The sequence below is a fragment of the Pristiophorus japonicus genome, chromosome 11, assembly GCF_044704955.1.
Source record: "Pristiophorus japonicus isolate sPriJap1 chromosome 11, sPriJap1.hap1, whole genome shotgun sequence".
Classification (NCBI taxonomy): domain Eukaryota; kingdom Metazoa; phylum Chordata; class Chondrichthyes; family Pristiophoridae; genus Pristiophorus; species Pristiophorus japonicus.
The window spans coordinates 212606805-212632077 of NC_091987.1; the positions used below are offsets into that span (position 1 = coordinate 212606805).

Sequence of the window (25273 nt, forward strand, 5' to 3'; positions counted from 1 at the left end):
TTTTTTTTTTAAAAGCGCGTTTATCTGATTATTGTTGCTTGTGGGAGCTTGCGGTGCGCAAATTGGTTCCCGCACTTGCTACATTGCAACACAAAAACATAAGAAATAGGAGGAGTAGGCCATTCGGCCCCTTGAGCCTGCTCCACCATTCAATAAGACCATGGCTGATCTTGGGCTCAGCTCCACTTCCCAGCCCGCTCCCCATAACCCTAGACTCCCTTACTCTTCAAAAATCTGTCTATCTCCACCTTAAATATATTCAAAGACCCAGCCTGCACTGAGACTCAACAGTGAGTATACTTCAAACGTACGGCACTGTAAAACGCTTTGGGACATCCTGAGGTGGTGAAAGGCGCTATAGAAATGCAAGTTCTTTCACAGCTTAGGAATGGCCAGCTGAGGGAAGACTGCTGGGGCTGCTTGCAGCATCGCAGTCCAGAAAAAAGTGCCAGCGTGTTGGAGAGGAGCGGAGAAAGTTGGGAGAATTCAGGAGCAGGAGGAGGGAACTTTACTGGAAGCGTACTTGAATTGGTTGCGTCTCAGCTCGGAGGGAGGGTTAAAAAAAACAAAACAAGTGAGCAACAGAATGAAGCTTTATTCTGACCTGCATTGTGTGGCGGGACTGGCGGCCAGCCAAGAAGCAAGCTATAAAGGTTTTACTGTAACTAAATACAGCGTTCTAGAGATACAGATCACTAAAACAAGAGATAGGTTAATGCAACTGAAAAGGAAAATACACAAAGCAAAATTACAAGTGATGTTATCTTACATAATTAGTTAAAATATTTGCAGAAGCGTGCTGAATTTGGCATGGAAAACTCCACGTGTCATCAGCTTCAGGATAAGAGGGGGAGAACAAGGAGGGAAGTAAGGATGGGGGAAGAAATACTTCTTTTGTTGTGACAGTACCTAGATTGGGAGTAAAACCTGCTGTCAGAACGCTGACACTCAAAATATTTTTCGCCAGATATTGATTGGCCTCTTTCTGTGCACTTTCGGCCCATCGTGCCTGTGCTGGCTCTTAGTCCCACTCCCTCTGCTCTTCCCCCACAGCCCTGCAAATTTATCCTTTTAAAGTATTGTCCCTTTTCAAAAGCCTGATAGAAAGGAACAGTCTAATTAGCTACTCAGCTCCTATGGGTGGACGTAAAAGATCCCATGGCAGTATTTCGAAGAAGAGCAGGGGAGTTATCCCCGGTGTCCTGGCCAATATTTATCCCTCCATCAACATAAAGACAGATTATCTGGTCATTATCATTTTGCTGGTTGTGAGAGTTTGCTGTGCGCAAATTGGCTGCTGCATTTCCTACAGTTTGGTCACAGTTGTCTTGGTTAACCCTTGCCACTGGACCAAGACCTAGCTCTGTCAAGCCCGTGTGGTGGCTGGTGTGCAACAGCCACCACACGTTGAAAAAATCCACGCACAGGCATCTTCCACCCTTCAGGATGTAGTTCAGGATCTGGAATATTAGGTCCTTCATTGAAACACCTGTGAACTCATCCCTTTTTGGTGTGGAATCAAGTCATCCTTGATAAGAGGGACTGCCTAATACTGTACTATTACAACAGTGACTACACTCCAAAAGTACTTCATTGGCTGTAAAGTGCTTTGAGACATCTGGTGGCTGTGAAAGACGCTATATAAATCCAAGTCTTTTTTACTTGAAATGTAATTTCCGCGATTAGATCCAAGCCTGCCCAAGATGTTGCTCTATTGAGGAAGGATATGCACAATGGGAAGAACTACTGATCAAGCGGATTTGCCCAAAGAGCTCTTGGATCAGCAGGGGGTGGGGTGGGGTCACTGTGCAACATCGAGTTTGCGGAGAATGACTTCAGAGGCAGTGCTGCCTTGCCTTGGAACAGTCGCTGATAAAGCCACTCCAATCACAACTGGGCCAAAGGCGACCGCCACTCTGCCCTGTCGCATTGTTGCAGGTCTTAACGCAGACAGGCTCGGCATGTTTTACCAGCTTTCGTCAAACAGACCAAACGTTAAGCGTCGAAGGGGAGAAATGTTCAAAACAGTGAAGAACAAACTTTATATATTCACCAATCGTTGAAGGTGGCAGGGCACGTTAAGAAAGCGGTTTAAAAAAAGCATACTGGATCCTGGGCTTCATAGAGTGCAAAAGCTAGGAAGTCAAGATGAACTTTTATATAAAACACTGGCTCGGCCTCAACTGTATTGTGTCCAATTCTGGGCACCGCACTTTAGGAAGGATGTGAAGGCCTTCGAGAGGGAAGATTCACAAGAATGGTTCCGGGGATGAGGGACTTCAGTTGCGTGGATAGACTGGAGAAGCTGGGGTTGTTCTCCTTGGAGCAGAGAAGGTTGAGGGGGGATTTGATCGTGGTGTTCAAAATCATGAGGGGTCTGGACAGAGTAGAGAGAGAGAGAGAGAGAGAGAAACTGTTCCCATTGGTGGAAGGGTCGAGAACCAGAGGGCACAGATTTAAGGTGATTGGCCAAAGAACCAAAGGCGACACGAGGAAATATTTTTTTTTTTTTTTACGCAGCGAGTGGTTAGGATCTGGAATGCACGGCCCGAGAGGGTGGTGGAGGCAGACTCAATCGTGGCTTTCAAAAGGGAGTTGGATAAATACCTGAAGAAAAAAAAATGTGCCAGGCTACGGGGAAAGGGCAGGGGAGTGGGACTGGCTGAAGTGCTCTTGGAGAGCCGGCATGGGCTCGACGGGCTGAATGGCCTCCTTCTGTGCTGTAACCGTTCTGTGATTCTAACCTGCATTGACATGGCGCCGTTCACGATTTCAAGATGTCCCAATGTGCTTTACAGCCAACTAAGGCATGCCCCTGTGACAGCAATGGTGCTGAAGGTTGCACCGACCTTCATCGCTGTCAATGCAGAGAGGGTTAGAGGTCAGGAAGACAAGTAACGACTCTCAAACTGCTCGTCTACCCGTCTGAAACGGCGACCATGGTGAAGAAACTATTAAGAAAATGTATTAAATTCTCTTACTTATTTTCAAATCCCTCCATGACCTCGTCCCTCCCCATCTTTGTAATCTCATAACCCCGCCACCCCTGTCTGCACTCCTCTAATTCTGCCCTCCTGAGCATCCCTAATTATAAACGGCTCAACCATTGGTGGCTCTGTCTGCTACTGCCTGGGCCCCAAGCTCTGGAACTCCCTCCCTAAACCTCTCCGCCTCTCTACATCTCTTCCTTCAAGACACTCCTTAAAACCTCCCTCTTTGACCAAGCTTTTGGTCACGTGCGCTAATCACTATTATGCAGCTCAGTGTCATATTTTTATAGTCTCATAATACTCCTGAGAAGCGCCTTGGGACGTTTCACTACGTTAAAGGCGCTATATAAACACAAGATGCTGTTGATAAATATAAAAGGAAGTTAGAAAGGTACAGGAGGAAGAAAGTCATTGAAGTCAATGCGGAACGGGCGAGATGAATTGGAGTGGGAGGAGCCTCGTGGGGTGTGCGAACATGCACCAGTTGGGCTGAATGGCCTGTTTCTGGGCTGTAAATACCATGTGCTGCGTAAATTGTACCGATATCTCTGCAGCATTAAATGGTGACCTCATTGTGCAACTATGCCTCACCGCAGTTAGATTGTGCAAAGCATAATTGGAGAGAGACTGCCAGGAAGCAAGCAAAGACAGCTGGTCTTTGATTCGAGCCTCACCTACTATAATACAGTAAATATTTAAACCTGTTTAAATCGGTCACAGTACAGTATTTTGTAAGTGTAGAAACCTGACCTAATTTGTTATCGTATTCTGTTGTATACATTTAACAGTTTAGAAAAAAAATCAGATTTTACTGTACAGCATTGTAAATCACTTCACTGTATACTCAATTTAAAACAAGTTATTTAGCTACAAGGACAGAGATTTGCATTTATATAGCGCCTTTCACAACCCCCGGATGCCCCAAAGCGCTTCACAGGCAATTAAGTACTTTTTGAAGTGTAGTCACTGTTGTAATGTAGGAAAGGCGGCAGCCATTTTGCACACAGCAAGCTCCCACAAACAGCATTGTGGTAATGATCAGATAATCTGTCTTTATGTAAGGTGTTGATTGAGGGATAAATATTTTACAGGAACTCCCTACAAGAGAGTGCTGTAGGATCTTTTATGACCACCCGAGAAAACAGGGCCTCGATTTAACGTCCCATCTGAAAGACAGCACTTCCGACAGTGCGGTACTCCCTCAGTACTGCACTGGAGCGTCGGCCTAGATTTTGTGCTCAATTTATAAACATTGAGTTTTTACCCTCAGTAGCATGAACATACCACACTGTGCCAGAGATGGGTTCCACGCAAAGTCGCTATTTTCTAAATCTCGTTTCTCTAAAGTTTCCTGTCCAATTCGGTCGATTCAGGTTTTATGATATTTTGAAGGTTCGGTGTCTTTATTTACTCCTCGGGCCCTTTTCAACTTCCATACACTGAGACTCCATACCGGAGGGGTGGACTGAGAATGCTGAAGTGATTTCAGAGCGAGCTGTAAAAAGGCCTTCATAGCAAAACATTGAACGGGGAGTGGATCAAGAGAGCTCCGTGACAAAGCAAAGGCAGCAACGAATGTTGGAACGTCAACCCACCGTTCCACAGGCAGGCTGGATTCACAATTCCCAGCAGGGTCATAAGAACATAAGAAATAGGAGCAAGAGTCGGCCATTCAGTCCCTCGAGCCTGCTCTGCCATTCAATGAGATCATAGCTGATTTGATCTAATCTTGGCCTCAACTCTATTTCCCTGCCCACTCGCCATAACCCTCGACTCAACTGTACCACCATCAGAGGAGGTTGGGTTGTTAAGGAGAGCTCCTTTCTTCACCACGGTAAGTTGATATGAGTGTCAGTTTTAACTGTGGGCAGAGAGTAATCGGCACATACTCAAGGAGGTAAAATTATATAATGCAGAATTGGGCATGCACATCGTAGGTCGCTTAAGGCAAGTGCAAGATCTGAATAGCTTACCGGCAGTGTTTATTCCCAGTACAGTGCCTTTTTGTAAACAAATGTTCCGGGCTGTAAAACTTCCATGAATTTCAGAGCCTTGACCTAACTGTTCAGTAATCCCATTAACAATTGTTAACAGCCCAGCTCCGCTGACAGACAGGAAAGATCCTTGCAGAAACAAAATCTTGCAGATTGGAATCAGAGAGCTTAACTCCCGGGAGGCTCAACGGGGAAATTTACCTCCTGCGAGAAATTCAAATCCGTGCCTGCGCCACCGCCATTCACGTTTTCGCTCCCTCGCTATTTGGTGGCTGCAGTTGAACCAGCGTTACTCTCGCCCGTACTGTCAAGGGTCACAGTCGCAATCGACGTCCATCCCAAATCAACTGGCTAGCAGTGGCGCGCTCATCTCGGAGTCAGGAGACTGTGGGTTGAAGGCCAACTCCAGAGACTCGAGCACAAAAATATCTGGCACTGGAGTGTCAGCCTTGATATTTGCGTTCAGGACTCTGGAGTGGGACTTGAACCCACAAAACTCAGAGGCAAGAGTGATGACCACTGAGCCACGGCTAACACTTCAAGTGCAGGGAAGTAGGAGCCTCTTTACAGACAGGAGGTGGGAAAAGAAACTGTGGACCAATAGGTCCCATCAAATAATGGTCAACGGGCTTCTTCCTTGGGGATGTGAAGTCCCTGCTCCGAAAGGCATCCTCTTGCCTTCTGCTAGGTAGAACAGGTAGCGAGGGGGCAAGACCACAAATGACCCTCAGGTCATGCTACGAGTGACTCTTACCCTTCCTCTACCCTGAACTTGTGTCTAACACCCGTCCACGTTTCCAAGAGTCAAAAGTACAGGGAAATCATTTTCTGCTGATGTGAACAGACCTGGATAACTTGTTCCCCGCAACAGCAGCCAGGAATTTGCAAACAGCTGCCAATCCACAGGAATGTCCCTCCAACAGTTCCCTTCCAATTAGCCTCGGGGTGTGGCTAGTTACACCACCCACCACCCCACAGGCGTATTCGGGCAGTGGGCTTAAAGGGATGGCACAGGTTAGACACCATTTGGTGTTGGTGGCGCAGGGGCAGATTTGAATTTTTCACACTAGAGATAAATTTATCCATTGAACCACCAAGTTAAGCTCCCTGCGTCCAATCTGCAAGTGTGTCAGCTGTGGCTCAGTGGGTAGCACCCTCACCTCTGAGTCAGAAGGTTATGGGTTCAAGTCCCACTCCAGGGATTTGAGCACAAAAATCGAGGCTGACACTCCAGTGCGGTACTGAGGGAGCGCCGCACTGTCGGACGTGCCGTCTTTTAGACGAGACCTTAAACCGAGGCCCTGTTTGCTCTCCCAGCTGGACGCAGAAGAGTAGGGGAGTTATCCCCGCTATCCTGGCCAATATTTATCACTCAATCAAGATCACTAAAACAGATTATCTGGTCATTATCACACATTGCTGTTTGTGGGAGCTTGCTGTGCGCTGATTGGCTGCCGCATTTCCCATACTGCAACAGTGACTGCACTCCAAAAATGATTCATTACCGGTGAAGCGCTTTAGGATGTCCGGTTATCGTGAAAGGCGCTATATAAATGCAAGTCTTTCTTTCACTCCAACTGAACAAGTGACAAATATGATCCAGACCACATGCTACCAGTGATTAATGCCACGAGATCAGGTATTGGTCCAAAAATTTACGATTGTAATTAATCTAAAAATGTTCCGAAAATCTCCTGCTGCAAGAGAGGTCACAGACTATTTGTTCTGTGCTGCTATCATGGTTACAATCAAACAACTCAATTATTTGGTTACTTATTCTAAAAGCATTCTGCAGGCGGTCCCGATGATTGGAAATAGTCGAGGTCAAGATGAGGGAAAGCAGGAAGCTTTGGACTGCACCAAGGTTGGGTTTTAAAACCTGTAGATTATTGGAGGAAGCAGAGACCGAGCAAGACAAGGGACTCTGCAGCTTGAGATCTGATGAGATAAGGGGGTCAAAGGGCTGGGGGGGGGGGGGGGGGAGGGAAAGAGGGGTCGAGTAGAAGCCAGGGGGCACACGAGGCAGAGGGGGGGGGGGGTGGGGGAGGAGAGCAGAGGAGAGGGTGTGCGGGGGGGGGGGGTGGTGGGGGAGGAGAGGAGAGGAGAGGAGAGGAGAGGAGAGGAGAGGAGAGGAGAGGAGAGGAGAGGAGAGGAGAGGAGAGGAGAGGAGAGGAGAGGAGAGGAGAGGAGAGGAGAGGAGAGGAGAGGAGAGGAGAGGAGAGGAGAGGAGGAGAGGAGAGGAGAGGAGAGGAGAGGAGAGGAGAGGAGAGGAGAGAGGAGAGGAGAGAGGAGAGGAGAGAGGAGAGGAGAGGGGGTGCGCGGGGGGGGGGGGGTGGTAGAAACCAGAGAGCATGCGATGGGGGGTGGGGAGGAGAGGAGAGGGCACGCGAGGCACACAAAGCAGAAGCTGATAAGACAATGGTTGAGTTCACTGAAGAAAATGGAGGGGGGGGGGGGGGGAAGGATAAAGTTGTGTGTGGAAGTTGTAAATAAAAAGTGTTTGGAAACCACCATTACAGACGGTTTTCAACCACAGGCAAAGAAAAATGTTGCACAATCATTTTGGACATATTCCCACATACAGGGACTTCACTATGTTGTACAGATTAAATGTTTACCAGAAATCAGTGTCATCTAATGTGCCTCCTCCCAGCACAAGCTGTCGAACAATTACATACTAGAGGCGGTTATCAAATCACATTTTTAATGGGACCCTACACTGTGCCGTCCAACTCTATTCATGCATTATGTAACCAACACAATTAGGCATGGGAGTAAACACACTTAGTTCACATCTCTTGCAAAGTCTTCAGCAGCAGGTATTGCTTTACTTGGCCTGGCATGGAGTCAGCAAAGGCTCTGTTTGGGTGCAGCGAGGAGGATGAGCACTGTGACCACTGCTGGACTGGCTGGCGGGCAAGGGTAGCATCGGACTGGGCTGATGTGCCCTCTGAAATAGGAGTCGTCGGCCATTCGGCCCCTCGAGCCTGCTCTGCCATTTAATAAGATCATGGCTGATCTGAGCTTGGGCTCAACTCCACTTCCCCGCCCGCTCCCCATAACCCTTGACTCCCTTATCGTTCAAAAATCTGTCTATCTCCGCCTTAAATATGTTCAATGACCCAGCCTCCACAGCTCTCTGGGGCAGAGAATTCCAAAGATTCTCGACCCTCAGAGAAGAAAGTCCCCCTCATCTCAGTTTTAAATGGGCACCCCTTATTCTGAAACTATGCCCCTCTATTTGGTCGCCTGCCAATGATTCACTGTTGGCAGAGTGGCATGCTTGGGTAAAGGAACGGGAGCAGCCTGTGCCCCTGCAAGCGCTCCCCCATTAAGAGTCGGCATCTTCAGGAAGAGTGGGGGAACTCACCAAGTGTTTACATGTGTAAGAATCCTACATGCAAATGGCTCTTGTTTCAAGGTGACAGAGCAACGGTTACCAAATGGGATCAACTCGTGTACCCGCCCCAACTAAAAGGTACCGGGGGTGCTACCGACAACCCAGTAAAGCTTAAACAAAAATGATGGAGAGTTCCAAAAGGGCCCGGGCCAGAGGCTGTATTGCAGAGCACAGTGCACCGCACTGCTCTGTAAACCTCACAGCTACCAACAGGCACTGCTGCATCCATTCAGCCTCCCGACAATGTACTCTGCTGCATGCAAAAGAGACACGCGCTTCGAGCTGAATACCAAATCACCCCATTACAGCACAAGCCTCTTGCTTCTAGGCAACGAGAGGATTTAAATCATCCTTACTGCTAACAGCAGCAGCAGCCAAAACAGAAGCTGGGTCGATGGCGTTTTAAGATTGCAACTCTTAAGCGCTGTCGCACTTTTCAGGGTTAAAGGGGTTCGCTGTGTCATGCTAATTCGATCCCCAACACCACCCCCACCCGACTCCTTTTCCTGTAGTCCTGCTTGTTGGAGTCCCTTCAAGCTTCAGGTTTGGTACAGCATGTTCTTGTGCACAGCTGTGAACCGTCAGAAATGCCATGGAATGCTGGCTGTACATTCAGATCCGCCAGCGGCCCATGACATCATTCCAAGGATATGGCTGAATCCCAGCCAGAATGAAAGAAGAAACCTTTGGATTATTTCCAAGCTCGCTCGCTCTCTCTCTCAACTCTTTTTTTAAAAAAAAAAGATATGAAGTAGTGAGGAATTGTGTTTACAATATTTCTGAAGGGGACGGTTAAAAGAAAAGGACGAAGTGGATGTAAACAGACAACCGGTTTAACTCTTGCGGGGACTCCTGACCCACTCGCTTTCATTCACAGAAAGATTCATCACACCCCCACCGCCCCTCCAACTCCCATCAGGAACTTCTAGTGCCAGCCGTGGCTCAGTGAGTAGCACTCTCTCGCCTCGGAGTCAGAAGGTCGTGGGTTCAAGTCCCACTCCAGGGACACGAGCACAAAACAAATCTAGGCTGACACTCCCAGTGCAGTGCTGAGGGAGCACCGCACTGTCGGAGGTGCCATCTTTCGGATAAGATGCTAAACCGAGGCCCCGTCTGCTCTCTCAAAGAACTAAAAGATTCCCTGGCACTATTTCGAAGAGCAGCAAGGGAGTTATCCCCGGTATCCTGGCCAATATTTATCCCAACAACCAACACTGTTGTTTGTGGGAGCTTGCTGTGCACAAATTGGTGGCCGTGTTTGCTTGCATTACAACAGCGCCTACACGCCAAAAGTATTTCATTGGCCATAAAGCTCCTTGGGTCATTGTGGTTATGAAAGGCTCTATAGAAATGCAAAGTCTTCCATTTTTCTTCTCTCTTCCCTATTAATTTTAAATCGGAGATCGATAGCTTTTAGTTAACCAAAGGTATTATGGGCCAAAGGCAGTTATAGGGAGTTAGGTTGCAGATCAGCAGTGTTGCCATTAAATGGTGGAACAGGTTTGAGGGGCTAAATGGCCCGCTCCAGTCCCTGTAAGCACAAGGCATTGCTGCTATGTGGGACAGGCTGGATGGACCATAGGTCTTTTCCTGTCTGTCATTGTTCATATGTTCTGAAGCCAACTGTGTGACCCTTGACCTGGTTATACTGGACATGGATATCTGGTGCCCAAGGTTGAAAATGTTTCCTTCCCACACAACTCAACCATGAAACTTCTGGATTGTTGTAAAAAATCCATCTGGTTCACGAATATACTTTAGGGAAGGAAATCTGCCGCCCTTACCCGGTCTGGCCTACATGTGACTCCAGACCCACAGCAATGTGGTTGACTCTTAACTGCCCTCTGAAATGGCCCAGCGAGACACTCAGTCATACCAAACCGCTACGACAAAGTCAGCACTGTGTGAGGACCTTCACCACACGGACTGCAGCGGTTCAAGGCAGCTCACCATCACCTTCTCAAGGAGTAATTAGGGATGGGCAATAAATGCCGGCCTCGTCAGCGACGCCCACATCCCAGGAAGAATAAATAAAACAAAATGAGCGTCTGGAGAGTGGACTTTGAGGGTAGAGTGCTGGTGGGTACAAGCCTACCCCTAGCAGTGGGAGCAATTTGACAGGAAGTAGAGAGTTGGGATAAACGGGTCCTTTTCGGAATGGCAGGCAGTGACTAGTGGGGTGCCGCAGGGCTCAGTGCTGGGACCCCAGCTCTTTACAATATACATCAACGATTTAGATGAAGAAATTGAATGTAATATCTCTAAGTTTGCAGGTAACACTAAACTGGGTGGCAGTGTGAGCTGTGAGGAGGATGCTAAGAGGCTGCAGGGTGACTTGGACAGGTTAGGCGAGTGGGCAAATGCATGGCAGATGCAGTATAATGTGGATAAATGTGAGGTTATCCACTTTGGCGGCAAAAACAAAGGCAGAATATTATCTGAATGGCGGCAGATTAGGAAAAGGGGAGGTGCAACGAGATCTGGGTGTCATAGTACATCAGTCATTGAAAGTTGGCATAGAAACATAGAAAATAGGTGCAGGAATAGGCCATTCGGCCCTTCTAGCCTGCACCGCCATTCAATGAGTTCATGGCTGAACATGCAACTTCAGTACCCCATGCAGGTACAGCAGGCGGTGAAGGCGGCAAATGGTATGTTGGCCTTCATAGCTAGGGGTTTTGAGTATAGGAGCAGGGAGGTCTTACTGCAGTTGTACAGGGCCTTAGTGAGGCCTCACCTGGAATAGTGTGTTCAGTTTTGATCTCCTAATCTGAGGAAGGACGTTCTTGCTATTGAGGGAGTGCAGCGAAGGTTCACCAGACTGATTTCCGGGATGGCTGGACTGACATATGAGGAAAGACTGGATCGACTGGGCCTTTATTCATTGGAGTTTAGAAGGATGAGAGGGGATCTCATAGAAACATATAAAATTCTGACAGGACTGGACAGGTTAGATTTAAGAATGTTCCCGATGTTGGGGAAGTCCAGAACCAGGGGACACAGTCCAAGTATAAGGGGTAAGCCATTTAAGACTGAGATGTGGAGAAACTTCTTCACTCAGAGTTGTTAACCTGTGAAATTCCCTTCTGCAGAGAGTTGGGTGATGCCAGTGCATTGGATATATTCAAGAGGGAGCTAGATATGGCCCTTTCGGCTAAAGGGATCAAGGGGTATGGAGAGAAAGCAGGAAAGGGGTACTGAGGTGAATGATCAGCCATGATCTTATTGAATGGTGGTGCAGGCTCGAAGGGCCGAATGGCCTACTCCTGCACCTATTTTCTATGTTTCTGACGAACGAAGGAATCATCACACGCGGTGTTTTATTGGCACACTACTAAAAGTACATCGACTTGAGCGTGATTTATTTTCTATGGTCCATCAATGTTTTAAACAAGCCTATGACAGCCCTCCCTCATGCAGCAAAAGAATGCTGTTCATCTGTTTCAACGATATCGTGTTTGGAATCAGGGCGATGAAAAAGAGTACACTTTGTACTTTAGTGAAAGGGATGACAATTATAGATAGCTCCTTGAGGGAAATAAACTACACCAAAAAAAAAAAATCCATTGCTGGCTTCATTTAAAATATAACACTCCAAAAATCTGTCGAGTGCAACAGCAGTGAAACTGAAATTAGTCACAAGGATGAACTGACGAGAGGGAACATGCTTTTCTTGACAGATGTTAAGCCTGGTATTATGCTGGCCATTTGGAGAGAGAATTTCATGAGATCTTTAAGTGCGCAGGATCTGCACAGGCACATGTGGGTTTCCAATGATATATTATTGCCCGTCTAACCGTAATGCTGGAATAAAAACAGAAAATGCTGGAAATACTCAGCGGGTCAGACTGCATTTGCGGAGCGAGAAGCAGAGTGAACGTTTCGGGTCAGAACCGGGAAAGTTTGAGATGGAACAAGTTTTTAAGGAAGTGCAGGAGGCAGGGTAAAGGGGGAGGGGAGGAAAGAAACGGGAAGGTCTGTGATAGGGTGGAAGCTAGGAGAGATTTACGAGACAAAATGGATGAAGGGCAAAAATGAGATGGTAATGGGCACAAGTTAGGAAACAAAAGATGCATCTCGACAGGGTGTGAAGGACCAGGCCAACATCCCCAGCATCGAAGCACTGACCACACTCGACCAGCTCCGTTGGGCGGGCCACGTTGTCCACATGCCCGGCACAAGACTCCCAAAGCAAGCGCTCTACTCGGAACTCCTACACAGCAGGCGAGCCCCAGGTGGGCAGTGGAAACATTTCAAGGACACCCTCAAAGCCTCCTGAATAAAATGCAACATCCCCATCGACACCTGGGAGTCCCTGGCCAAAAAAAACGCCCTAAGTGGAAGAAGAGCATCCGGGAGGGCGCTGAGCACCTCGAGTCTCGTCGCCGAGAGCATGCAGAAAACAAGCGCAGGCAGCGGAAGGAGCGTGCGGCAAACCAGACTCCCCACCCACCCTTTCCTTCAACCACTGTCTGTCCCACCTGTGATAGAGACTGTCATTCCCGTATTGGACTGTTCAGCCACCTGAGAACTCATTTTGAGTGGAAGCAAGTCTTCCTCGATTTCGAGGGACTGCCCATGATGATGATGATAAAGAGCAGAATCATCACCAGCTTCCATGGGAAAGAGAGTTTGCTGGAAGGTTCTTCAAAAGCCTCTCAGTCATCGCGGGTCGTGGTATGGCATTGCCAGCGTGGTCAGCAGCCAGAGTGGCCTGTTGCGCTACACCGGTCAATGCTCCTGCTGACCACTTGTGCCAGCCCTGGCAAATCCCTCCGGGCACAACTGGGAAAAGGGCATGTCAAGATCTGCCATCTGCTGCAAGGTCACCAGTGGCGACCACGCATCACGGAGTTGGCACACGTGCAGTCACTGCCACCGTCAACCGCGGCATTAATAGCTTGACAGCGCCACCTTGCAGGCTGACCCTCATTTTCAAATTCGCCACACTGCGCCCCATCTCTCTTCCCCTCCCTCAGCCCTACACCCTCCGCGATCTCTGCAACTCCTCCAATTCGGACCTCTTGCCCATCCCAGATTTCCTTCGTTCCACAATTAGCGGCCGTGCCTTCAGCTGCCGAGGCTCTAAGCTCCGGAATTCGCTCCTTAAACTTCTCGACCTCCCCCTTTCCCCCTTCAAGATGCTCGTTATAACCTACCTCTTTGACCAAGCACCAGTCCCAGTGTCTTTATGTGGTTCTATGGCAAATTTCTGTGAAGAGTCTAGTGTCAAATTTACTACGTTAAAGGTGCTATATAAATGCAAGTTGCTGTTGAGGCTACTCGCTCCCAAGCCGAGATGGCGAGCTCCCAGAGCGAACATACGGTGCCTGAATGACACACCTTGTACAATAAATTGTGTGGCAGCTTCTCCGATTTCTACCGAGTCAAACCAGTCTATAAATAGGAGAACCATTTCACATTTCAGAAAACCCTAGGAACATAGGAACAGGAGTAAGCCATTGAGCCCCTTGAGCCTGTTCCGCAACTTGACTCCATTTACCCGCCTTGGTTCTGTAACCCTTAATAACCTTTCCTCATAAAAATCCATCAACCTCAGATATAAAGTATTCCATTGACCATCTCTCCCACCTCTCCCCCCACCCGTCTCCGGGGGGGTGATTTCTCCAGATTTCCACTACCCTTTGTATATAGAAGTCCTTCCTGACATCACCCCTGAATGGCCTGGCTCTTAATTTGAAGGTTGTGTCCCCTTGTTCTGGACTGCCCCCACCAGATGCAATAATTGCTCTCTATCTACCTTATCAACTCCTTTAATCATCTTAAAACTTAAATGATCTGCTACTGTAATGAATAAAAACATATGAAATTAACATTGGAAACCTCATTGTAAATTTCTATTTGATGAATGACCAGGAAGTTATTCACTTTGCAGAACTTGCTCATTTCCCTACTGTTGACTATTGTGTTACATTTTTTTTAAAAAAGCACAATTTGGTTAAAATGAGAGATTAATACAAACCTCAAACCATCCAGCAAGCGGGTCAGAATGAACATTATCAAAAGGCGATAGCTGAATATTCAACACCTACAGTATGATTCATTAACAACCTTCTGCTTCAGTTAACGGGAGCATAATTCGTCTATCCACGGGGCATGAAGATTAATAGGGTACGCAGAGTCAGTGATGGACGATGTGACCTTTTTAATGTCACAAGACACTAGGAATTTGTGTTACAATGAGATAATACACGAGGCCAGCCAAATACCAAGTCAAGCCCAATCTGTATATAAAAAAAAACAAAAATATTAACAGCGTGTCCCTTGATCAATCACATGCAACTGAAAATCTTTAAAAGGAAATTAAACCCATGATGTCCACTTAAAGGATTCCAATCTCGTGGGAGATTTCAGGCATTTTAAATAATGGCTATCACACCGGGAGTGCACGAAAAGTAAGTAAAGCTTTAAAATGCTCCAACATTTGAGCATCATTTATGCTACTACTCCAGTGGAGGTGGAGGGGGTGCAGCATTGACTGAGGCACAGTCTGCCAGATGGAATGCTAAATGGAGGCCTCGTCATCCTACATGGGCCGACATGGGATAAACGGCACAGAAACAGGCCATTCGGCCCAACCAGTCTGTTGTATTCAGAATAACTCCACAAGACTGTATGCTGTAAGCTCACACTGGTGTGACCTTAGTCTCTTTAATCAAACTCCAGAGTGCCAAAGCAGCATGGCAGACAACCTTTTATACTCGCTTGCATGAGGTGTGCATGTGACCCTTGGGTCTCCAACAAGTGCGCCCCCTGGTGGCAAGTCTTGCACTATTATAAAGTTTACATACATAACAGCCGATGCCGACATTTATGCTCCACTCGAACCTCCTCCAGCCTTTCCTCATCTATCAGCATTACCCTCTATTCCCTTCTCCCTCATATGCTTGACTAGCCTCCCCTTAAATGCAGCGATACTATTCGCCTCACCCACTCCTTGTGGTAGCGAGTTCCACATTCTCACCAGCCTCTGGGTAAAGATATTTCTTCTGAATTCCCTATTTGATTTCATCCTGATCAAAATGTTTCCATGGCACTATCTGAAGAGGAGGGAGTTCTCTGTGTCTGTCCCCAACCAGCAGAAATAAATTAACTGGTTATTTGCAGTTTGTGGGATCTTGCTGTGTTAAAATGGCTAACATGTTTACCTATCCAATAGCAGTCCTGCACTTCGACGTAAAGCCCATAATGCACCTTGTGACATTTCTGAGAGGCAGGGGAAGACACTATTTAAATGCCTATCTTTCTTCAAACTTAAAAATCAACATTGCTGATCCTTCAAGATCTTATTTTCAATATTGATTAAAGTTCTAAGGCGGACACTCCAGTGCAGTGCTGAGGGACTGTCAGAGGTGCCGTCTTTCGGCTGAGACGTTAAACTGAGGCCCAGTCTGCCCTCTCAGGTGGACCTAAAAGATCCCATGGCCACTATTTCGAAGAGGAGCAGGGAAGTTCACCCCAGTGTCCTGGCCAATAGTTATCCATCAATCAACATAACAAAAACAAATTATCTGGTCATCATCGCATTGCTGTTTGTGGGAGCTTGCTGTGCGCAAATTGGCTGCTGCGTTTCCTACATTACAACAGTGACTACACTCCAAAAGTACTTCATTGGCTGTAAAGCACTTTGGAGATGCCCGATGGTCATGAAAGGCACTGTATAAATCCAAGTCTCTTTCTTTCTTTCAAGAATAGTGTACCAAAAGTTACATTAAAGCCACTACCAAAACTTTCCACACCAGCTCCTCCTCGAAAATATTCTTTCCCACAACCTCCAATCAGGGACCAACTTTTCCAGAAAGACTAGCTGAAAATCCAGCTGAAGATGCGTCCGTACCAGGGAAACAAACCGGTCACCCAGTTATTCACCCCCACAACATTGAGCTTGGCGCATACCATGTAATTGTGTCCAGTGTCCCGAGAGAACGAATACCTCACGTCCAAGAGCAGCTCACAGCGTCAGGCGAAAAGCCAGCCCTTGAGAACTCAAAACTCCCAAATGCTTCATTTTACTGCCGATGAATTGAGAAGCCCAAGCGAAGAGTCAACGTGCAAAGTGTAGAAGACCACAATTAGAAAAAAATAAAAGGGTAGGAAAGAAAGCAATCGAGTCGTGCTGAGGGAACGGCAAACTTGGGTTTCCTACACTTTTTGGAGCAAAGGGAAAAGAGCGATGCAAGAAACTCCATATTGACTTGAGGTCCTGGGAACATATGGGAGCAGAAGATGGTGCAATGAGTCCTTATTTCAAGGCAGCAAGAATGTAGGGTGGAGGAAGGAGAAGGAGCATGTAGGGAAGGGGGCCTGAAGGTTGATTCTGGGGATGAGGGGGTTGACTTATGAGGAAAGGTGGAGTAGGTTGAGCCTCTACTCATTGGAATTCAGAAGAATGAGAGTTGATCTTATCGAAACGTATAAGATTGAGGGGGCTTGACAAGGTGGATGCAGAGAGGATGTTTCCACTGATAGGGGAGACTAGAACTAGGGGACATAGTCTCAGAATAAGGGGCACCCATTTAAAACTGAGATGAGGAGAAATTTCTTCTGAGGGTTGTAAACCTGTGGATTTCGCTGCCTCAGAGAGCTGTGGAAGCTGGGACATTGAATAAATTTAAGACAGTTTCTTAAACAATAAGGGGATAAGGAGTTATGGGGAGTGGGCAGGGAAGTTGAGCTGAGTCCATGATCAGATCAGCCATGATCATATTAAATGGCGGAGCAGGCTCGAGGGGCCGTATGGCCTACTCCTGCTCCTATTTCTTATGTTCTTATGAGACCAGATGGCAAAGTTCAGAAGAACAATGGTGAGAATACGACTAAGATAAAGGTATGGTTCCAACAGACATAAACATGCTGGTTGCTACCCAAGAAGGTCATTCCTTAGAGTTTACAAGAATGAGAGGCGATCTCATTGAAACATACAAAATTCTTACAAGGCTTGACAGAGTAGATGCAGGGAGGATGTTTCCCCCGGGCTGGGGAGACTAGAACCAGGGCTCACAGTCTCAGGATAAGGGGTTGGCCATTTAGGACTGAGATGAGGAGAAATTTCTTCACTCAGAGGGTGGTGAATCTTTGGAATTCTCTACCCCAGAGGGCTGTGGAAGCTCAGTCGTTGAATATATTCAAGACAGAGGTCAATAGATTGTTGGATATTAAGGGAATCAAGGGATTTGGGGATAGTGTAGTAAAGTGGAGTTGAGGTAGAAGATCAGCCATGATCTTATCGAATGGCAGAGCAGGCTCGAGGGGCCGAATGGCCTACTCCTGCTCCCAATTCTTATCAGAGATGCTCTCCTTCAAATAAAATGCACCAAAACATTCGTAGCAAGCTGAAATAAATACTAAAAGCCTAAACAACCGCTTAAAAAGAAAGTTATGATTCCAGGATTTCGAACAACAGACCAGCAGTAATCTTGGTGAATGCATATTGAAAACGCCACTGTTCAGCCAGGTGTTGCTCTTCAAAAGGGTTAAATCCACAAGACAGCAAGGTTGGCATGTATAGATTATATTTCAGATGGAGCATCGGAGCTAATGTGGTGGGGACAATGTAAGATAGTTTGATGTTCCAGTGATTGCAACTTCAACAACTGTTCAGTTAGTTCCGCTCTCGGCAGGGGGTGTAGTGTGTGGCTAAAACCAGACACTAAGTCAAGCTTCTGAACAGATAGTGCCACGAAAGCTTGAGGCGGTCAGAGAAAATGAGAAAAAGACTTGCATTTATATAGCACCTTTCACGACCACCGGACATAGCAAAGCGTTTACAGCCAATGAAGTACTTTTTGAAGTGTTGCAATGTGAGAAACACGGCAGCCAATTTGCGCACAGCAAGCTCCCACAAACAGCAATGTGACAATGACCAGGTAATCTGTTTTTGTTATGTTGATTGAGGGATAAATATTGGCCCCAGGACACCAGGGATAATTCCCCTGCGCTTCTTCAAAATAGTGCCACGGGATCTTTTACATCCACCCGAGAGCAGAAAGAGCCTCGGTTTAACTTCTCATCCGAAAGGCGACACCTCCGACAGTGCAGCACTCCCTCAGCACTGCCCCTCCGACAGTGCGGCACTCCCTCAGCACTGCACTGGAGTGTCAGCCTAGATTTATGTGCTCAAGTTCCCTGGAGTGAGACTTGAACCCACAACCTCTTGACTCAGAGGCAAGGGTGCTGCCCACTGAGCCACAGCTGACACAGGATGTGAAAGATGGAGAACAGGAGAGAACACTGAGCAAAATGAGCTTTAAGTCAACCAAAGTGATCCATTGGAATTAGGAAACAGAACATGTTCATTATTTTTATATTATTGCAGAAAGACAAGTTGCACTGATGGAAGTAAGTGACTCCAAATCATAATTATTTTTCTTTATGTTCACCTGATGGGAAATAAAGCAGTTTAAATGATTCATATCTATTGCCATCTCACCAACAGCGCTGTGGGATCCTGAACACCCACCTTCACCACAGGATTTTTGTCAACCAATGCTGACGCATGGATTGGGCCCCCAAATAAGTTACCAAAATAAGAAATAGGAGCAGGAGTCGGCCATTCGGCCCCTCGAGCCTGCTCCGCCATTCAATATCATGGTGATCTGATCTAATCTTGGCCTCAACTCCACCTCCCTGCCCGCTCCCCATAACCCTCGACTCCCATATCGCTCAAAAATCTGTCTATCTCTAACTTAACTACATTCAATGACCCAGCCTCCACAGCTCTCTGGGTAGAGAATTCCACAGATTCACGACCCTCCGAGAGAAGAAATTCCTCATCTCCGTTTTAAATAGGCGGCCCGTTATTCTGAAACTATGCCCCCGAGTTCTAGATTTCCCCCACGAGGGGAAACATCCTCACTGCATCTACCCTATCCAGCCCCCTCTGCTTGGGGGTGCTGATGTTTGGCAAGACAGCACCTCAATTTAACATTTCATACGATTGGCAGGCAGCATCACTCGACAATGTATGCTCTCCCTCAGCACCACACCGAGGGCATTGGGCTGGATTATCCACGCAAAGGCCAGAAGGGGGTTTGAACTCACAACCTTGCTACTCAGAGGCTGGTACTGAGTGGACACCTGGTGACCTCAGGATGTGACCACTTAGGCCACCAACCCCGCAGAGAGGATCTGAAGAGAAAAGGGACAGACTGGACTAAACACAGCAGCATTCTTTAGCAGCTAATCATCATAACCAGGCTCCAGACTGCCTGTGAGCAACGCCACAGATATTTCTTTCTATAATTAATAAATCTTGTATTAAAATCCTTGATCAGTGCACATTTCCTGTCAAATCTTTCATTGCAAATTCCCATCTCCACGTTAAAAATGGGAACTGCCCTGGTTTACTTGTCCGTTCTGTGATTATACTCTCCCACCACTGGAGGCACTGCAGCACCACCACTGGCCAGAAGGTGTAATTGTAACGTGATGTTTACATGCCAAGTTTTCAGTGCAAGTGTGGATGTCGGAAGTTGGAATGGCAATATAAAAATAAGGATAGAATGTTATGACTTCAAAATGGTGTCATCCGAGCCCCTCATCTAATTATCCCCCTCCCTCTAACTCTCATCACCCAAAGACTCCCCGTTGGTCAATGCTACAGCACAGGTCTGTGTCAGTGCTCCACACGAGCTATCTCCCACATTACTCCATCTCACATCCTTTTATTCCGTTCTCCTTCATTAGACTTAATATTTATTACTCAACCAGCATCACTGAAGAAAAACCCCAGATGATCTGGTCATCATCACATGTCTGTTTGTGGGAGCTTGCTGTGCACAAATTTGCTGCCGCGTTTCCTACATCGCAACAGCGACTGCATTTAACAAACTGCTTCACTGGCTGTAAAGTGCGTTGGGACATCCGGAGGTCGAGAAAGGCGGGTGCATAAACAGAGACCTGGGGGTATTTGTGCACAAATCTTTGACAGTGGCAGGGCAGGTTGAGAAAGCGAGTAAAAAAAAAGCATACGGGATCCTGGGCTTCATAAATAGAGGCACAGAGTACAAAAGCAAGGAAGTTATGATGAACCTGTATAAAACACTGTTCTGGCCACAATTGGAATAAAGTCTGGGCACCACACTTTAGGAAGGATGTGAAGGCCTTGGAGAGGGCACAGAAAATATTCACAAGAATGGTTCCAGGGATGAGGGACTTCAGTTGCGTGAATCGACTGGAGAAGCCGGGGTTGTTCTCCTTGGAGCAGAGAAGGTCGAGAGGGGATTTGATCGAGGTGTTCAAAATCATGAGGGGTCTGGACAGAGTTGATGGAGAAAAACTGTTCCCATTAGCAGAAGGGTTAAGAACCAGGGGACACAGATTTAAGGTGATTGGCAGAAGGGCCAAACACGACATGAGGAAAAACATTTTTAGGCAGCGAGTGGTTAGGATCTGGAATGAACTGCCCGAGAGGGTGGTGGAGGCAGATTCAATCGTGGCTTTCAAAAGGGAATTGGATAAGTATCTGAAGGAAAAAATGTGCAGGGCTACGGGGGAAGGGCGGGGGAGTGGGACTAGCTGAAGTGCTCTTGCAGAGTATCGGCATGGGCTCGACGGGCCGAATAGCCTCCTTCTGTGCTATAACCGTTCTGAGATTCGAAATGCAAATTCTTTCTGCCTGAATAAAACATATTTGGCTGAAGCACAGAAAAACTGTTTGCAACAGGGTGTACGTGTTAAAAAGTTTTAACAAAAAGAAAATTAACCACACGAGCTGGTTGCCAACTTTATATTGAAAAAAAAATCAAAACTGTTTTGTTTACAGCACAGGAAACCTGCTCCCTCCTTCTCCCCCAGACGATGACAAATTTGGCGCAAGACTCACTGTACATACTGTACCCACAGGGTTGGCTCCAGGCCCAGGCTGGCACAGCATCAACTCCATAACAACATCATAGTCAGCCAGCACAAGCCACAGGGAAGGGAGCGGGGGGGGGGCAGGGGGAGGGGGCGTTGAGACACACACCACAACGCACACAGCTTACCTCTTCCCCTTTTTTTTAAAAAATTGCACAAATTTTTCTTTTATATCTCGAAGTTTGGATGTGAAGGGAATCAAGGGCTATAGGGACAGTGCAGGAAAGTGGAGTTGCAGTCAAAGATCAGCCATGATCTTATTGGATGAGCAGGCTCGATGGGCCGAATGGCCTACTCCAGCTCCTATTTCTTATTAGAGATGCTCTCCGCTCAATAAGGCTTACCAAAACATTGGTAGCAAGCCGAAATACTAACAAAGGCTCTTCCCAAAAAAAACTAAACCAGTCAGAATTTCGAACGGCGGCGCCAGGTCTCAAAAAGGAAAATAAAAACAGGGGAAAGCACAAGATGACGTGGACCCATGGTTACCTGAATGGGACAGCAGGTGCATTCTTAGCCGTAAGCTGTCCAGGAATCGTTTGCCGCACAATTCGCACCCATAGGTCTTCATTCCGCTGTGTAGCTTCCTACAATAAAACAAGGTGGCGGGGAGGGGAGAGAGAGAGAAAATAAGAATGTCAATATAATACTGCAGGAATGTGCAACTCCAGTCATCAGACATTGTGCCTCCAATTCATTAATATCTCTTCAGCCACCTGCATCAGCTGCTTGCAAGCTTGGCTGTTGTGTGTATTTGCTTACATCACAGAATATAGTTGCTAGGCGTCTTCGACACTTTAAAGGGGAAAATATAAAAGACACACGTCAACCCAACATGCTTGCATGTTGAGCGATACTCCAGATTCATCACCTGTGACTGGCTCCTAGCAACACTGGCAGGCCTGTAAGCACAAGTACTTCACCCCACCGACCCCCCACCCTATAAAGTGCTGCCAGGCTGCACAAGCCATGATTGAAAGGCTAGACTTGGGTGGCTGGGTGTTTTTCAGCAGTTTAGATTTGCGAGGAAGGGGTGAACATCTCTGCTCCTGCAGCCTGCGGAGTGGGTGCTGCACCCTGACTGACATCACCCACACCAGGGAACAGGTGCACAAAAAACAGGCGCTCGGGCGAAATCAAACGGAGGCAAGTGACGAGAGACACGTGGGGGGAGTCGCTCACACGATGCTTCACCCAACGAGGGAGAGGGAGGGGTGGGAGAAAGAGAGGAGAGAGGGAGAAGAAACTTGCATTTATATAGCAGCTTTCATGTCCTCAGTGCAGCCTCAAAGGCTTGGCAGCCAAATGAAGTGTATTAAATGCAGCCACTGTTGTAATGCAGACAAACTCACCGGCCAGTTTTATGCACAAAAAGGTCCCACAGACCACAGTGAGATAAATGAGCAAATTATCAGCTTTAGCGCGCTGGTTGGAGGATAAATGTTGGCTGGATAAACGTATATGAGGGAGAAGGGAACAGAGGGTTATACTGTTAGATTTAGATGAGGCTCGAGTGGAGCATAAAACACCAGCATGGACTGGTTGGGCCCAATGGCCTTTTTCTGGGCTGTATATTCTATACAATCCTATGCAATGCAAGCCAGGTTAAGGTTTCAGTGCACATGGTTGATCAGACACACGTCCGACAAAGGGTCTGCGTCCAAAACATCAAAAAATTGCTCGTTTAATCCTGCCCACCCTCCAGGATTGGCCTGGAGTCTCCAGCAATTGAAGATTAATCTCTGGGACACTGCCACGAGCAAAACCTAGGGAGAAAAACCATCGGGTGCGTTTAAAGAAAAAATGGCGGCTTTTTGGGGTAATATTTTTGTTCATTAGTTACATAAATATTGGCGAGATGAGGAGGAAAGGCTGTTTGACTGGGCGGGGCAGTTAGAGGTCATGCGGTGGACGATATCCAGTTAGCAATCTCAACGCCCACTCTCATGAATCCTGACTGACCGACTGTGCATTCCACCCCAAAAAACAAAATCGCAAATGTAAAACCCAATCTTGTGTGAACACGGGTGACTGTTTGCAGAGCCAAACGTGACCCTTCCTCCTCCCCCTACATATTTTTCACACACTTGGCAAATGGTTAAAAACTTCTAAAGCACAACTGCCTCTTGAGAAAGATATTGCAACATGTACCAACATTTGAAAAGATTGCGAAAAGTCCACAAGAGCAATGAGGCCACAGAAAGCCAACCGCATTGCGTTGTAATCGGCCGCTTGATGCCAATGCCGGGCACTGCAACTCACTCAAACCTGGTCCCTCAGGGCAAGGCGGCAAGGCGGCAAAGCCGAAGAGCAAAGTCTCTCCCAGCTTTCTGTTTTCCATAGTTTCATCACTCGAGTCCTTAAATCCACCCCACGTTTGGGACGCAGAGCTATCCAAAAATGTTTCACAAGTGAAATTAAAGTGCAGTTGGCCACTTGAATGGGAGGTTGGAGACTCAATTTTTTTTTTAAACTCCTGTCACAGAATCTAAATGGCCATTGTCTCAGCAAATTCAGAGCTTTGATGTATAAGTCTCGAGATTGGAGTTCAGCTGCCAGTTCTATCATCAATTCAATTAGTTCCCCTTCCTCCCTTGCATAAGAACTTAAGGAATAAGAGCAGGCGTTGGTCATTTGGCCCCTCGAGCCTGCTCCACCATTCAATAAGATCATGGCTGATCTGATCATGGACTCAGCTCCACTTCCCTGCCCACTCCCCATAACACTTTACTTCCTTATCGCTCAAAAATCTGTATCTTTGCCTTGAATATATTCAAGTACATGCATCGTAAGTGATGGTAGACCATTCAACCACGAGAGAAATCATACGTGATCCTGACCTCATCTGATGCACAGGCTGTTCAACTGGTTGGGGGAAATAATCGCTTAATGGCAGTTGGGGAAAGGGGTTCATTACCATAGTGGTTATGTTACTGGATGAGTAATCCAGAGACCTAGACTGATGATCTGGAGACAAGTTCAAATCCCACCTGGGGAATTTGAATTCAGTTAAAGAATAAATCTGGAATTAAAAAACTAGTATTAGTATAGGTGACCAGGAAATTACCGGATTGTTGTATAAACCCAACTAGTTCACTAATGTCCTTTAGGGAAGGAAATCTGCCGCCTTTACCCGGTGTGGTTGAATCTTAACTGCCCTCGGAAATGGCCCAGCACTCAACTCAGTTGTACCAAACCCCCAGAGAGAAGATGGCCTGCAGCAGTTCAAGGCAATAAATGCTGGGCCTTGCCAGCGATGCCCACATTCCAGGAACTAATCTTTATGATAACCCCCTCCCTCACCAAGGAAGGAGTTCAGACCGATTGCATCACCTCCACTGAGGCTCAAGCTGACTCGGCACACCCCAGGGACTGAACTTGGGTCTTTCTTATCTGAGCAGTTCAGCAATACAATAGACAGCATGAACCACCAGGAGCAGTGGATAAATGGCGTCATGTATCCTACATGGCTACTGTTGGTACTATCACAAGATGTGCCACCAGAGGGCACTGCAGTGGGAGACTCGTAGGTTACCTGTACAGGTGTGCCTGGCCTAGTATAAAAGGCAGGCCACCAGGTGTGATCCTCACTCTGGAGTTAGCAAATAAAGGACTAAGGTCACTACAGTTCAAGTACAAAACATTGCCTCATGGAGTAATTACTAGAGCATCTAAAGACACAACAAATGGATCCTTCGTCTTCACGTGTGGTGATTTGATGCTCCATACTGATATTTTAGGAAATACAACAACTTGCATTTATATAGCACCTTTAACAAAGTGAAACATCCCAAGGTGTTTCACAGGAGCGATCAAAATTTTGACACCGAGCCACATAAGGAGATATTAGGACGTGTGACCAAAAACTTGGTCAAAGAGGTAAGTTTTAAGGAGCATCTTAAAAAAGGAGAAAAGAGGGGCGGGAAGGTTTAGGGAGGGAGTTCCAGAGGTTAGGTCCGAGGCAGCTGTCGGCTCGGCCGTTAATGGCAGAGTGATTAAAAATCGGGGATGTG

General features: G+C 47.0%; 1 protein-coding gene across 6 annotated transcripts in view; it reads right to left on the reverse strand.

Moving 5' to 3' along the window:
- The window catches only part of zbtb16a (zinc finger and BTB domain containing 16a), a 283192-nt gene that overhangs the window by 144166 nt on the left and 113753 nt on the right, over positions 1-25273 (reverse strand). For all 6 annotated transcript variants that reach the window (XM_070893149.1, XM_070893148.1, XM_070893147.1 and 3 more), the window contains one exon: positions 21750-21847. In XM_070893149.1, coding sequence (XP_070749250.1) covers positions 21750-21847 — 98 coding nt within the window. The remainder of the gene's footprint in view (positions 1-21749; positions 21848-25273) is intronic.